The sequence below is a fragment of the Scatophagus argus genome, chromosome 6 (genome assembly GCF_020382885.2).
Source record: "Scatophagus argus isolate fScaArg1 chromosome 6, fScaArg1.pri, whole genome shotgun sequence".
NCBI lineage: Eukaryota > Metazoa > Chordata > Actinopteri > Scatophagidae > Scatophagus > Scatophagus argus.
In genome coordinates this window covers 19,897,850-19,914,037 of record NC_058498.1, presented here as the reverse complement: position 1 = coordinate 19,914,037, position 16,188 = coordinate 19,897,850, and the positions used below count along the sequence as shown (strand labels likewise).

The following is a 16,188-nucleotide window of genomic DNA, read 5'->3' as shown; positions in this document are numbered from 1 at the left end:
CATACAGGTAAAATATGATATATCTATCAAAGTCATACCTGTATTCCTAGCTGAAATCAGTCAAATGAAGCAGCAAGCAGTTATGAATCATACACACCTGACTGGGAATGTTTGAAGACAGTCACTACATGTCTGACAAAAACACTCAACTGGTCAGCACTCTTAATGTTGGGGTTCTTGGGTGACACGTCTTCATGGTTCCAGAGTGGGCCTCTCTTCCTACAAGGCAAGAGCAAACATTCATCAGGCAATGTGGCTTGTTAAAGCTATAAAATTTCAACACACCTCAAAACAATGGTTGATGTTATCACCCCAGGCAAAAATATGACACCAACCCCAAATTCAAACTCATGCTTTGTAAAAAAAATACCCAGTCCTTTCAGATACCACTGGAAGCATGAAAGCAAATGATTGAACAGAATCAGAAACAAATTTATGCATACTAACATGTGAAGCGACCGCAACTGGTTTTAGCTGTTGTAACAGCAGCAAAAGTAATGGCTGTGGCAAATGTATCGATATGGGATAGAGTTAATTAAATCAAACAGGGTCTACTCACCTTGATGTAATGAACTCAATTAGAGCTTTGACCTTCTCATCCTGTTCAGCAGTGACATCAACCTCACTGAGAAGTGTGGGGGACAGGTGGGACAGAGCAGTTCCCCCTGCTCCGAGACTTATGCTGGATGATGTGGAGCTCGAGCTGAGGCCGGAATCTGTCATAGGTGATGGCTGACAATCTGGCAAAAACTCCTGTACTCCTATAGGAACAGTTGACATACAAACACTGTACACGCTGAACTGCACTCCGTGCTTTGAAGGCATCTCAAGAAATTCATAATATTTTGAGCGTTGCTGCCACCCACTGATCTGTTCTGGCAATATATTAAATGCATATATGCATTATTTCTGAAACTTTCTTTCTGTTTACAATGAAAAAAAAAATCTTTGTTGTGCTTTTCTCTTCTGATTGTGAGCTCCACAGCAGAACTTACCTGTGAGGTTGAACTCTGGTGTTACTGGCTTCACAGTTAGGACCCTCGGCTCATTGTAGTCTCTGTTACGTAAAAGCACCATGGCCACAGACTGAACATTGCTGTTTGCTCCCTGGACAATAAGCAAATGAAGCAGCAGACGTTTGCAGTGTTCGTAGACTTCAGGGTGCTGGTGATCAAACCCTGGAAGAACATACAGAAGAGGGAGAAATATTTGGTGATGTGACTATATTGAATAGAAATGTAATCAAATATGAGAGGTCAATTAGACTCACTCCTGTCCTCTGTAAGGTACTCTTTAAATACTTTTGAATTTGCTTATTTGGCAAAATATATCAGGTTATTAGGACATGGGGCCTCAGAGCAGTCAAATAAGAAAACAAAATCTGCCTTGACAGACAGAGGCATCCAAAATATTCACAAACAGAAAGCGTGTTACCTATAAAAACTGCATGTAGCAAGAGGTGCAGATAGGCACTCCATTCCACTTTGACACCATGGTCCACAATAAGGTCTGTCAGTAGGATGACTGCAATGTTACATCTGAAAAAAACAGAAAGAATGGATTGACTTAGGAAAAGTATAATACAGGGTATAATAACAACAGTATAATACACAGAGAGAGTAAAGGTAATGTATGGTGTACCTGTGTAGCGGCACGGCAGGGGCATTTGTCTCTGGTAGGTAGTCCACAAGAGGAGACCAACAGCCTCCTGTAGGAGGGAAGGGGAGAGGCTCTGGCTGGTTGTGATCCATCACTTTCAAACGCCAGTTAGCATAAAGTGGCATGGAGTCACCTGGAGAAGGGAAAAGATTACCATAAGTGCTGGTGGAAAGGAATTCTGAGAATGGTTTCATTTAGTTGGGCAAAGAGCTTGCTCTTACTCTTCTCCTCTTCATAGGAGCCTCCAGAGCTGCTGCTGTAACGAGATTCCAGACGGTGGTGCTGCCGGTTCAGGTTGCTGTTAAGACCACTGTAGATATCCAGGTGGGTGTAACTGCAGAACAGACATGCTTGAATTAAAAAGACAGGGCCAACATTTAACTCTTTCTTCCTCACCCCTGGCTTAACTTAAATCTAATCCACTGCACCAGCAATAATTTCCTATTAAAACTGCCTTACCTCACAGATCTTAAAGAATCTAAAATAAACATAAAAGTGTTTCATCTGAATTAATTTTTACAGTGAGTCAATAAAGAAGACCACTTAAAGTGTTTTTAATACATTACTGGCACTTTGTGGGGAACATATACTGTACATACGTCCTGCTCCTCTCATCACGTGTCTCTGTTTGACACAGAGAAAACAGTGCTGTATGTCAGCTTGTACCTGTCCTCCATGTTAGAGTCTTTGATCTTGCTGTCATGATGACCATCATTTCCTGGCACCATGGTATTGCTGCTGGATGTTGTTCCTGTGTGAGCAAACATGTAAATATTGACCATCTAAGGATTGGAAACACATGATTAAGTCCTGTAAAAACAGCCTAAGCTGTGAAGTGCTGTGCAAGCAAACTGCTCATTAACCTGAGGTGACCGAGGGGATCTTGTAACTGGAGGTGATGCGGTAATAAGGGGGGTTGTCCATGTGAGTGACTGCTGAGCTAACAGGATCAGTCAACTCAAGCTCACACATCAACTCCTCCAGCAGCTGCATAGTCTTGTCTCTGCCCAAGTAAACCACGACTCGTTTCACCTGAGTGCACATATGTAAGACAGTCAGACAAATGAGGAGGAAGTGGTGGATACTGCACATGGGGATTCAATAGATGTGATGCATATTGTAAATATCCTGTGACTTACATAGGGCAAGAGGCTGGGGTCACTGTTGACTCCTGACATACTGATGAGGAAGTGCAGAATGATTTTGAGGTTCTTTGGCCAGCTGTCTGCTAATGTGGTCCACACATTCTCTATCTCTGACCAAGCAAACTCATCCCCATACTGTCAAAATAAAATTATTTCATAATCAATCATCTTTAATCAACATTTCCGAAAGCATCCTGTTAACCAAAATTTGAATGTGACAGACTGTTGATGGCCCATCATCTGTCTCACCTTAGCAGTCATAAACATGAGATTGTTTAGCACCATAGTTGTTGCTCGCGGGGAACCCCAGCCCTCTCCGCGAAGCCAGCGCCGGCTGTTAACCATCATGATCTCCCGCTCGTGTACATCCTCATCGTCCTCACCACTGCCGCAATCCTCTGGTCGCCGTGCAGCCGGTTTGAAATCGACCAGCTCCACATTGTTCATCCAAGGCAGGAGGTAGTGTAACATGACCTGGCGACCACCAGGGTGTGCTGTCTGGATTCGCTGGCTCACCTCTGGAGTGGGGACAGAAGGAGGGTAAGTTGTTAGTTTAAGCTGATCTGTGGCCATTAGATAATAAAGGAATCCTTTGTCAATTTCTAACCTTTTTTAGTGTGTACAATATTTACCCATATCGTCTGCATTGCTATAGCAAAGTGAAACGCCCTCATTACATTACGTATTCAGATTTATTTCTCACTTAAAATGTGGTGTGCTTATGAGGAACTACACCCAGGCAAACATGGATGCTATCACATCTAACCATTTTGGGTGAGTTAAAATAAACTGTAGTACTCTGGGTAAACCGGACTAAGACCACTTCTAAGCAGACTCTGGTTCTGCTTGTTTCTGGTGTGAAAGCAAATGGATCAACCACAGATTGTTTGATAGGAGATATTTTAACATGATTTCAAAAGCTAAACTACAAGTAAATACAGTAAATGTCACCAATATTTTCTCTCATCAATCAGTCAAAAGCAGCTAAAACAGTGATCTGCTGTGCCTCTGCCCCACTCTGTATACATTTGAGGGTTTTTACGTTGATTAAAATGTAAGTGAAATAGTGAACTCACGGTAACACCCCAGGAATACTGTGGTACAAAACACTTAAAATTAATTAATTATTATTAAATTATTAATTATTAAAAAGTCAGTGAGAACATGAAATGGGCCAGAACTAAAATAGAACAATCATTTTTTCCCTTGGTCTGGACTAAAGAAACCAAAGTATAGGTGTGAAAGAAAGAAACATTTGAAAATTTGATACTGAGAATGCTATTCACATTCTGTAAGAAATGACTTCACTTTCTACATCTGGTATCTGCAGTGTTATGCAGGTATATGTCAATATGCGGCAGGTTCTTAACAGAACCTTACAGCACCCTGCTCCCACAACAGCAGCTGTCAAACTGAAGTGTAGCAAACCTGAGAAGATGGGTAGTGTGAGCTCTGGGTAAGTCCTAGCAAGCTCCTCAGACAGCTGGTAGTAAGACACGGAGTAGAGGTGTGGTAATGGTGAGGGAGGCGTCAAGATTCCATCTGTTCGCAGGATCTCCAATTTATGGGCATAACGGAAGAGCTTGGGTTCCAGGATCTATTAGTTTCACACAGACAAACACATCAACACACTGTGTTAACTTAGTTAATTACAGAAATATAAATATATATATATATATATATATATATATATATATATATATATATATATATATATATATATATATATGCACATGTAGCACAGTTATGTGCCAATGTGTTAAAGTGAACATTTTGTAGAAAACACAAATTCGGACCTGTAAAAGCTGCATGGCCACCTCATAGATGTCCCTGGAAGAATCAGCTGCCTTGAACAGAATGAGGTTCAGCAGCACCACAGTGTCAAACTGGTAATCCCTAAGACAAAAAAATAAGACACAGCCAGTGTTGATTAGCAGTTCACTGGCTCTAAAGAGTCAAACAAACCCACAAAAACGAGTTGAAGCTGAAGCTGGTAAATCATAGTACCTGTTGTGAAAGACGTTGGCAATTGCCCTGAAGCAACCGGCAGCCACGCGACGAGAGCCCGTGTAGCAGCGGTCCACAGCCCAAAACATGAGGTTGCTCTGGTCTGGATTCAGCTCCAGCAGCAGCATCACAGCCTCACAACCCAGCTGGTGCACCTAGATGAGACCACAGAGCAACTGTTAGAAGCAATGGTCCGCTTCTACCAAGAATCACTAAGCAATCCTGCTCAATTTAACAAACTGACAGTTAGCACTGCCACAAAATATGCTGTGAAGATTTGTATTTTAAAACACCACCATGAGGACAACTAATATGGACTATGAAATCAATCAATCAGTCAAACTTTGTTAATATAGCACCTTTCAAACATTTCAAATGCCATTCAAAGTGCTTCACAAGCATCTGACAGAACAAAGGAAGTTAAAATGGATTTAGAGACTAATGCACACACTAAAACAACAGCAATAACGGTTGCGTACTTAATCTATGCACAATATAGGTATTGTAAAATATGCACATAATAATTTTATTATGTGTAATAATAAAAATAAATTTAAATAAAAAATAGTAATAATTGAAAGTACATTTTTGCTAAATAAAATAAATATTAAGACTAAGACTAATGTAAGTATATTACATTTTTTCTGCAGAATCACACAAAACTTTTGCAATACAACATAAATACGTCTGAAAATATGATTAGAATCTTTCGTGCCTCATCTAAAAAGGTCTCATTACTGTCTAAGTCAGGCAGTTTCTCACTGATGTCTTGTAGTACTTCTGAACATCACTGGGTAGTGCTAGTGTCATGGCATATGAACCTGCACTGCATAACTTTAACCTCAGGAAGTCTTACAGTACAGCCAGACCAACCAAACCAGTCCCTCCTTATAAAAAACTGCATGATGGTGATGACTATGACATTTATCACTGTAATTATATACCCGTTACACGTTGATTGCCACCATTACATTCATTCATTGAGATTACCCGGTATGGAATGTATATCATGACCTTTTAAGAGGTATTATATACTATAATGATATAATACTATAATATTATAATATATAATATAATGAAGACTGAAAGGTCTAAACATGGAAGAGCTGCATTGGTGTGTAAGCCAATATATACAAATTATAAGTGAGTGGCTCTGGATATGATGCCTTCTTCTTCACTCCGAGTGATTGGTTGGTACTCAACACATTCCTTCAGTGATAACATTTTAAGATAAGGTTTCCTTTATTGTCCCACAATGGGGAAATTCACAGCAATGGGGAAACTCACACTCCTACCTTAAACTAATACCCAATACTCATCCACATATCCTGGCCAGACTACGAAAAGACAAAATGAACTGAAATGGTAAAATTTCTCTTACCTTCTTGTCCTGAGAATCCAGGATGTTGTCCAGCCATTTATAGAGGTAGCCATCAGAGGAAAGGCCTACATTGTCAGCTACAGGCCCGCAACACAACACCGCAGACATGGCCTGAAACATTGAAAAAGCTATTAGTCATCTGTAAGGAGAGCTTACTTTGTACGCAGAAAATAGATTTTGACATTTATGTTTTTTATGTGTTTGTGTATACCTTTAGTGCACAGTACTGATGGCGGTTGATCTGCATATTTCTGTCACTGTAGCGATCCAGGGGAGTGAACATGATGCTGAAGGGCCCAGCCCAGTGACTGAACAGCATGAACAGACTGTGTCTCAGCGACTGCTGGGGAAAGATGGTCCTCCTCTGGTGTACTGAACACAACAAGTAACAAAATAAATACAGTGTGCTTTAATTTTTATTACTCCAACTAGACAGAGATTCAAAGGAAATCTTCTGTTTTTAACTGACAGAAATGGGGGAATTTAAGAGATATACCTGGAACATTCTGAATGATATTGGCCACAAGTGCACTAAAGTGACAGCGAATGTCCTTCAGTGTGTCAGAGTCCTTGTCATTCTCAGCCTCAAGCAACTGCCTGGTCAGATCAACATACTCAAGCAGTGTGCTGTTCAGAGAGTGGCTCTCTCCATCTAACCCTCCACTAGCTCTGTTACAAATCAGCACAGAAAAGATTGTTATGTTTGTTAATATGTCAAATTGTAAATTAATCATTATTAATATTATCCAAATTTGTTGTGGATTACATACATCTGGCTAATGACACCAGCATCAGCCAGCAGCTCAAATATCCGGACCAGCTGGACCCTGAGGATGTCACGACGCCTGCGTCGCTTCATGTTCTGTGGGGTTAAAAGAGTAGCACTGTAACTCAAACGCCTTTTGCTAAACACATAATTGTGGTAGAAAGGTTTCAAAGCTACCAACTAACTGCACTTACTTCAGGTCTTCTTTCTAGAGCTTCTTTTATGATGGGATTTAGCTCCTCTATCAACTCTCTGAAGGACAGGAAAGTTAGAGATAAACAAAAAAGTATAGAACAAAAGGTATATAAAGGTGTGTATATAAACGAATCGTGTCATGCGTTGTGTACCTGAAGGCCACGGGGTTGGTCCTGCCAAGCCCCAACACAAGGGACTCTGTGATGTCCATGCTCTCAGAGCGCATCATAGGAACAATGTGTTTGAACAGAGAGGAGGGGGACGGAGTGCCAACAATCTATCAACAGACAGAAAGAGCAATGTCATAGCTGAAAAGTACGAATAAATCAAGTCTAATCGTTGTTGCTACCATGTTACGCAGATCCTACATTGCTTTTATTGTATATTTAAGACTTTGCAAATGTGTATGCATAGAGTGTTGTCTGTATAAGTGCTCCTGACCTTTGAGTCATAACTGTAGCCGCTGTCCGGTGTGGACGCCAGCGTCTCAGGCGGGGAGCAGCGGACGGAGCCAGAGGTGGAGGATGTGGAACACATGGAGGGGGAGGAGGAGGCAGAGCTGCAGCAGAGAATCAGGTAGTTCCTCCAAAGACCAATGTAAGAGTCACTGCTGTTCAGACTGTTCACTTTCTTGGCATTGATGGGGCTACTGCAAGTGGATTCACAGGAAAAGGTCAGATATTAATGACATGACAATAAATGCTCAGAACAACACTGAACTGTGGCCCTGAAAACAAAAGCTGCCTTCTGTCTGCTTATGTCAAAACATGACATGCTTTTTCAGTATTGATAGTGTCATCTACTTATGTTGTGTCAAGACGGTTTAGCGAGTATTATTTGGTCGTCACGCATCACTGTCACTGACAGAAACACAAACAATTACAAACAGAACATAAAGAGGCTTGAGGAAACATACTTCATGTCAACTTGTGGAGACAGCAGCTGCAGGCGGGTGTAGGCAAACATCCAGGCATAGTTGAGAGCAGTGGGGCAATGTTTGGGTAGGTTCTCCTGCCGCAGATAGCTGGAGAAGCTGATGACCCAGGGGTCCTGGCCCTGAGTAACGTGGGCAAACACCCAGATGTGCGAGGGGCTCACCACGTCAAACTGATGGCTGATGGGAGAGGAGCTCCACTCTGCTAGCGTTTGAAGATCAATCCCACTGGGACAGTAGAGCAGGTTTGTCTGCGGAGAAAAACAGAGGCAGGTGCGTTGAGCCTTGATGTTAACTTTGTGTCTGTACAAGTTTTATGACTCTGGAAATAAGAAAAGGCATTAATACCTGGTCAGCTCCTGTGAGATGAATGAAACTCTCCAACACTGATGCACTTAATCTATCCATTACATCAATTGCCAGTTCCTCGTCCCCCTGAAAAGATGGAAGGAGAAAGAAGTGTCAGAAGACAGTACTTGTAACAAAAAGTCTCTGTAGACTCGTGCACATTTGACACACACACATTACCTTGCCAATGCCCAGTGCAGTGTGCAGCGCACGGACCTCCTTAAGGACATTAACAGCCAGCCTGCGCGTGGCAGGACGGCAGCTACAAAGCACCACCAGTCCTAAGCCCTCCACCACGTGAAGGACACCCAACAAAGGAGTGCGTTCCAAGGACAGAGTATGGCCACTGCTCGAGCCCTGTTTAAAAGAACTTGTAATTAAATCACTGTCAACTTATCACTTAAATTAACTTAAAATAGCTGAATTTTGGACCAACCTGCCCGTCGTGGCTCTTATTGCTGCTCTGCACTGCCTGCCTCCACTGGATGATGAGCTGCAGGAGCATCTTGACAGCGTTGTCCAGCAGCGTGGGGTGGACATCAGTTACCTCTCGGACAATGAAGTAGACAAAGCCTGAGAGAACATCCTCCCGCCACTCTGGAAAATCCACCATCAGGGCCTGAAGGGTAGTGAAGGCAAGGCCACGTAGCTCCTCATCCATGTGGATGGTCAGTCTAGAAAATTACAGGAAGTCAACAGAAATCCAACAGACATTAAAAATGTGTGCAAGGCCACCGAAATTACAGCAAACTGTGTAATGATTTGTCTACAGTAGGGCTAGAGGAGGGTGAATTACTTGGCTAGAAGCTCTATTAGGTCTTGTCTGCTCATGCCATCTGGTATCAGTCTCGGGATGGCAGCCACACATGTACGGAAGAGATCGATCTTTGGCTTCCTCTCTCCCCTGTGGCACAAACAGCTTACCCGTTACAGGTCAAACGCACACAGATCGATGGAGAATAACACAAACTAACTGGGCATTCAAGTTGTGGTTACATACGTAATCATGTCCTCAGGCTCTTTGTTGGACATCTGTACATTGGTCATGCTCATGGACCGTCCCACTTCCTTGTCTAGGTGTCGCAGGATGTTATCTAAGGCCTTTCTTACTTGTGGGTAGTACAGCGACATGCCTGGAAACAACCAGAGTCATTACACTTAGAGGGAAAAAATCAGAATCAGAATCAGAATTCTTTATTTGTCACATGTGGATGTGCATCCACAGTGAAATGAAAAAACAAAACACTCCTTTTAACAACTGTGCAAAAATACAATTGACATGTATAGAGATATTATAAAAAATTATACTTCGTAACATTTCTCCAGAAGTTGTGTGTCAAGAATCCAACATACCTATGACCTTGGCTTCCTCATCGGTGAGGGTGGTGTTAAGGAAGATCTTTTTGACACGCAGGGTGTTGCCAGAGGGCATGATGATCCCTGTTGTAGGCATAGGAGGCTCCCCATCTTTCTGCTGTAGGCTGTCAGCAATCACCAAGAAGGCTCGCAAACCAATATTCATCCTCTGGCAGAGCAAACACAGAGAGAGGACGAAGTATGATGTGAAAAAAAACGAAAAAAATCCACTGACCCTTCAGCATCAGAACTTGACTTCTTGTCTCTATTTTACCTCTGGATTGATGGCAAAGGTTTTGTGAGATTTGCCCACACACAGGAGGTCATAGATTATCTCCTTCATAGCAAAGTCCAGTCTTTCCTGTAACAACCAACACAACAGTAAGCATTTACACACGACATATCCCTAGGTTTAGCTCTGCTGTGAGATCAGAACATCAATTCATTCCTACCTGAGCTATGAACTGAATGATCTTGACAAAAATGTTGAGAGGCGTGTCCCTGGGCACCACGCTCCGTGAGCCTTTGGGGAAAAGTGCTGAAACGATGCTGAGTAGTCGACTAGTGCAGAAAAAAGGGAGATATATATAAAACTTATTTTGCGCTGATCAACACAGCAAATATTTAAATGATACTTGACAGCCATTGATTTTAAAAGGGATGAGTGTCTGTGGGTGTGTAAGGGTCACAGATGGCCCTGGAACTGACCTCTGTGTGACAGTATTACTCTCACACTTGATCCTGATAATGTAAACCCACAGCAGTCTGTACAGAGACTCCAGCGCTACACGGGACATTTTGGGGTCTTTGTTCTGTGGATGGAAAAAGAATATTATGAGTCAATCAACTCAGCTGTGGCAATTTCATTACCTAGCTCTGAGATCGGTGAGACTAGGTTGTTGTTTTCTTGAGAAAGACAAATCACACAGCACAAAAAACACAAGACACAGGCAACTGTAGTAGTATTTCTATGTAGAAACTAATAAGATCATTTTTCAGTCACTGATTGATGTCCACATACTCTGTAATGTTCATTTTGTTCACAGAATTTTGAAATACGTCTTTTTTTCATGACTAAGAAGAGAAGAGAGGGTGTGTCTCAGTTATATGCTGGTGTGTGTGTGGCTGTGTCCTATATGGATGGAAGCAACAACGTTCGCTTCAGTGTAAAATTAGCAAGCTGACTAGCTAAAATCTTAAACAACAATAGCACCTAACATCTGAGCCATTAACTTATTTGTCAATTATTTGAGGGCTTAAAATGGTGTTCACTTGTCCTTACCATAAAAATAATTGGACCAAACGTGACAAAAACTAATAAGAACATTTGACATAGGGCTATTAAAACTAAATTTTAAAGAATTAACACTCATGGTCTGATGATTGCCAAGCTTCAGGCTTACAGGATTGTTAAGGTACAGTCATGAGCAAAACTTATGAAATACAAAATTTTTTCACACAAGAGGAAAATGCTGAGCACAGAGACAGTCAACCAGAGGTAAACATCTTCAGGAAAATAATCAAGTCACTGCAACCACTTAATGTTGCACTTAATTTATAATCCATGATTGTGTCCTGGAATAGAAGTAAACCAATCAATATCTCAGCAATTCGTTGCACTGACCAATCAAATTACCTGCAATGACAAATATCCACATTGTTAGATACATCAACAGGCCCATACCGTGAGCGACCCTGCTCAGACTGTGTGATATGGGCATGGTGCAAAGATTTCCATATGTCAGCTTTACCTTATTGGTGAGATGGACGTTTGTGGTTTGCCCAAACCTGTATTAAGAGCCTGCGGCCACCCTTCTATCCGACCACTTCACTGTCAATGCATGTTCCTTTTACAATTTCGTTATTTTAATATTTAAAGACAGACTACCCAACAAAATCTGACAATTTAAAAAGAAGCATTAAAAAGTCATGTTGTCAATCTGGGTACTCACAGACAGAAGACACAGTTTAAGAACAGATCATAACAGCCTGTCCCTGTCCCCAGATTAGCACAGATATCCCTTAGTGGGAGGACACAGTGGAAATGCTTATGGCACGCCATGGATTAGTTTAACCACGCTATCCCGTAAAAACAAATGGCAGACGGAAGACATATATAAGGCAGATCTTCACAAACAAGCTAAATAAAAGCAAAATATGGGTGAACTGACATTTTAAGATAAAGTCCTATGCAACCATATGTCTAATCTCTCTATCTGTAACCAACAAATCAAAATGTACAGAACAGTAGATTACTGAGCACAAACAAATGTAGCATCCAGCATCAACTAGGGATCCTTGAGGCTTGCACTATTACATCAATTTCATACTCAATCTTTATAACCGTTATTAAAAGTCATCATCTATCAGACTCAAATATTTGAAGAAAGGACTATAACTTTATCAACGTTTGTTCATAAATTCATTAAGAATTAGGATTATTATAAATAAATTATTAAATTAAATTTATTATTATTTTAAACAGGATTATTTGTTTTCCATCCAGTATTAAGCCTTACATTAACCAGTGAACACTGAATCATGATAACATAATTGTTGTGTTTCCAAGCATTTATTTAACCTGGTTAGCTTTGTATGTAGTAATCATGTAAATGTGTTAATTGCACTATGGGACTGAGAGCCTCCAATTCATAACAGAGCCAGATTTCTGCTGTGAACATTACGGATCTCTATCACACATTGCCAATTAACAATTTCATGAAAAACAATTCTTAGCTCTAATGTCAACAAACCAATGTAAAAGGTACTGCATTGTTTAAAACTGAGCACAGTGTGACTGCCAGATCACCCAGAAAAAACACATATTTCCACAATACATGAATGAATTTATCTTTTAATGCTTCTATGACCTTCTCTAGCCTTTGCTAACACACACCATGAATTGATTTATTAACTGATACTGACTGATAACTAGAATTTAACTTGACCAAAAACAAAATTTTACAACTTATTGCAATAACACCACATGTCTAGTTTTCCTACAGCACTAAATGTTTTTGCTTGATGTAAATAAATATGATTAGCGGCAGGCACGTTTAGACACAGACTCTGTAACTTTGTGTGGATAATGCAGTAAAGCACTTGCAATTGCAGCTAAATCATCTGCATATCAAATATTTCTGATATCATGAACCAGTATAAAGCTATATCTACTGTAAAAATCTAAGTATGTAACTAGATATTAGACCAAAGGCATCACCACTGCCCATAAACACAAACCAGCTCAACAACAAACCCTAAGGCAACATCACATGTCCCTCTTCTCTGATTTAATAGAGTAACACTTTAATTGCACTGTCACTATACAGAACGAATGACAAGCCCATTAACCAAGCAGGCGGAAGTGTACTACCCTATGTTCTGGTCAGGACCTGGACCGTTAAAAGGAATGGGTGCACCACGCAGGTCACTGACGCCAGATAACTCACCTGCAGCGTCTCAATCTGCTTTCGGATGCTGTTGTTAGACGGCATCTGGAGCGAGTCAGTGTGAGAAAAAGATCAAATGACAGGAGACAAAGAATGTAGGGTTTGGGGAGGGACACATGCAAGTTAAAGGCAAAAACAAAAACATAACCTAAACAAGTGACAAGAGCAGTCCAAAGTATATATCGCCTTGCCAGTGTGACATTACATAAATCCATACTATTCAAATACAATGAACTGTTTAACATGCCACTTGTGGATATATTAGTGGAAATATTAGTGGCATTGCTAGTAATACAAAGCAGTCCATTTGTATTGATATGATATTAGGTATATCAACACATTGTGAGTAAAATCTTATTTTGAAAGTGAAAAAGTAAGCAAAATAAGGTGTGCTGTGGTCCGGAAATCAGATGGTGGGACAGAGAAAGTGCACATAAACAAAGGGGTGGACTCAAAGGAAACACAGTGATGAGGAACCCAACATTTTAAGACGTGAAATGGAAAATGTTAAAACAAAACAAACAAACAAACAAAAATTTGCCTGTCTGACCTAAAGAGCCAACAAACAGTGACACCCAAGTCAATCGTCAATTTATTCAAATCATTGTCAAGCACACCCTAAATGCAAACCGTTGTATTTTAACCCTGTGGATTTCTTAGTTTAAAGTTAGGCTGCCTATCACCAATACTGAATACAGTCTTCAGAAAACACATCACTAGTCTATTTGTCCACATTCTCACTCTGGTTCCTGTTCAGTGAAATAAATAAAACAGAACAACAGATATGAGAATGTACATGTATAACATAATGCCTACAAACGCATTAAGAAAGGTTAGTAAATCATATAATAATGCCATTGCAGAACAAGATGAAGTCACACTGGGACATGAATTTAACTTTTTTGTTGGAATTTGGTTTTCAAATCATATTTCTGCTTCCCACGCTTTGTTTCTTGACTTATTCAAAAGTTGTCATTTATAAAGTTTTATGGGGGGTGTCCATAGGGCTTTCTGGAAAATAGAAAACATGACATAAAATTTTGCTGAATAACACATTTATTAAAACTTAATGTTATTCACTAGGATGACTTTATTGTAATGCTCTACTCTATTCCAGTTTTAATTTATTGGTGTTTCAGCATGTTTAAGAGCAGCCACAGGGTTAAAATCGTTGGTTGAACAAGAGGCACTAAATCACTAACTCTTCACTACACTCGAGCCATCACACAAACCCTTAAGATGATCTCAATCATAGAATCGGCGTCGCCACTGAGAAGATTTAATGATTACAATACTAAATTCAAGGGAATCTAAAACAATTACACTGGTGAAAAGGATGCTGGAATGAGATTACTGAGAAGACAGACAGCCATTCAAAAACCAGCAGAAAGTCACCATCACAAAGACGCAAACAGAAACCTATGCACCACAAGATCATACAATTTCCACAGAGGGTAATCAGTGCAGAATGGAGAAGACAGTCATCCAGTCAGTCAGTCAGTCAATAATTTGGTCAATGATCTTCTGAGTTGGAATGGCTCCATGATAGTCAGAGACAGAAGGAAAGTAGGTTTGATCTGTTTTTAATTGATTTACAAAGAGTCATTAAGAGACCTGACTTAAAACAGCACTTGAGATAATATGAAAGGTGCATTACCTAAAAGGCAGGACATCGTGGAGGTTCAGTTTAAAATTCAACACAGGTTTAATGCATTCTCTGTGAAATCAGTTACACTAATTATTACTGACACTAAATAATTTTGTATTTCATGGTTGTATCTTGGCCTCTCTAAGCATAAATTATAGTTGTTTTTTTTTGGTTTTTATTTAAACAGACACTATTATGAAATCAAGTGCTATTCCTGTCCAGATCTGATTGTTGGTAATGAAGGGGAAAGTACGTTATGATCTTTAGACTGAACCACAGAGCACACCCTTCACAACCATGACAACTTTTTCAATTGGTAGTATTACAGTACACAGGACAAAAGAACATCATAAGACCGCTAACTCTTTTTTTTTTTTTTAACAGTAATACATGTTTATACTTTCACAATTAAATCTCTCATGAAAAAAGAGAAGTTATGAGCTTGAATTTATGTGGACTAATTTCATTTTATACTGGCACTGAGAACACCAAAATTTTATTTTAGACTTCATAACACTAGTCATAAGACATGTGAGGTTTAAGCTGACTTGTCAAGTCCTAAAAATATTTTTATCTGAAGAATACATTCATTGTATTACTCTTCTGAGAACAAGAGTACACATTTTCTGAAATGGACTGGGTGTAAAGGCTCAGCCTGGCAGTACCTTCAGGTGCGAGAGGCAGTTCTGGAGGAAGATGTGCCAGTTGGTGAGGAAAAACTGCTTCTGACTAACACACAGCAAGCATGTCACCAGGGGATACAGAGCCTGGGGAAAGGAAGAGAACAGTGTCAGCATCCCCCCCAAAAAAAAGACCAACAACAGTCTCACACACTGAGACCGATCTCCTGAATCTCAGGATCACGGATATATTTCTAAAAATGCTGGAAGCATGCATTAAAAGAATTCAATAGAGTTGGTCAGTAATCACAATGGGCCAGCGGAGAGGTGGTGATTATTTTCTAAGTCAATGCTGATGACGGACTGGGCGTGCTGAGGTCAATAGAAATGTTGACAAAATACAGGAAGAGTGAAACACAATAGGAAAAGGAAGTAGTTAAGATGCAGAGTGAACAGTGATAGAGATGGGGAGGAAGAGAAAAAAAAATTAGGATGGCATAACTATTACCAAAGAGTGCTTCTTTCTGGAGCTAAGGTCAAATGTCGTCTGGTATAGCATCTCCACAAAGTTCTTCAGGCAGGGCACATTGACTTCGTTTTTCACCGCCTGAGGATCGAGTTTAACAAGTCATTACCATGGATCAGGGAAACTGTTAAAATGACATACAGAGATTCATTCA

At 40.3% G+C, this 16,188-nt stretch overlaps 1 protein-coding gene across 17 annotated transcripts in view; it reads right to left on the bottom strand.

The window, feature by feature from the left end:
- fryl (furry homolog, like) overlaps window positions 1-16,188 on the bottom strand; it is a 65,598-nt gene that overhangs the window by 19,177 nt on the left and 30,233 nt on the right. For 12 of the 17 annotated variants that reach the window (XM_046392772.1, XM_046392771.1, XM_046392769.1 and 9 more), the window contains 33 exons: window positions 16,017-16,115; window positions 15,554-15,655; window positions 13,241-13,285; window positions 10,500-10,603; window positions 10,244-10,352; window positions 10,066-10,152; window positions 9,789-9,960; window positions 9,436-9,568; window positions 9,232-9,339; window positions 8,872-9,109; window positions 8,616-8,792; window positions 8,436-8,522; window positions 8,070-8,338; window positions 7,595-7,802; window positions 7,306-7,430; window positions 7,153-7,210; window positions 6,963-7,054; window positions 6,689-6,861; window positions 6,404-6,564; window positions 6,193-6,303; window positions 4,812-4,966; window positions 4,601-4,700; window positions 4,233-4,401; window positions 3,054-3,322; window positions 2,799-2,939; window positions 2,523-2,691; window positions 2,326-2,410; window positions 1,881-1,993; window positions 1,642-1,792; window positions 1,435-1,538; window positions 996-1,178; window positions 560-761; window positions 98-219 (listed from right to left, as the gene is read on the bottom strand). In XM_046392772.1, coding sequence (XP_046248728.1) covers window positions 98-219; window positions 560-761; window positions 996-1,178; window positions 1,435-1,538; window positions 1,642-1,792; window positions 1,881-1,993; window positions 2,326-2,410; window positions 2,523-2,691; window positions 2,799-2,939; window positions 3,054-3,322; window positions 4,233-4,401; window positions 4,601-4,700; window positions 4,812-4,966; window positions 6,193-6,303; window positions 6,404-6,564; window positions 6,689-6,861; window positions 6,963-7,054; window positions 7,153-7,210; window positions 7,306-7,430; window positions 7,595-7,802; window positions 8,070-8,338; window positions 8,436-8,522; window positions 8,616-8,792; window positions 8,872-9,109; window positions 9,232-9,339; window positions 9,436-9,568; window positions 9,789-9,960; window positions 10,066-10,152; window positions 10,244-10,352; window positions 10,500-10,603; window positions 13,241-13,285; window positions 15,554-15,655; window positions 16,017-16,115 — 4,621 coding nt within the window. Of the gene's footprint in view, window positions 1-97; window positions 220-559; window positions 762-995; window positions 1,179-1,434; window positions 1,539-1,641; window positions 1,793-1,880; window positions 1,994-2,325; window positions 2,411-2,522; window positions 2,692-2,798; window positions 2,940-3,053; window positions 3,323-4,232; window positions 4,402-4,600; window positions 4,701-4,811; window positions 4,967-6,192; window positions 6,304-6,403; window positions 6,565-6,688; window positions 6,862-6,962; window positions 7,055-7,152; window positions 7,211-7,305; window positions 7,431-7,594; window positions 7,803-8,069; window positions 8,339-8,435; window positions 8,523-8,615; window positions 8,793-8,871; window positions 9,110-9,231; window positions 9,340-9,435; window positions 9,609-9,720; window positions 9,961-10,065; window positions 10,153-10,243; window positions 10,353-10,499; window positions 10,604-13,240; window positions 13,286-15,553; window positions 15,656-16,016; window positions 16,116-16,188 lie in introns of those variants that run through there. The other 5 variants (XM_046392764.1, XM_046392766.1, XM_046392768.1 and 2 more) reach the window with 2 other exon arrangements.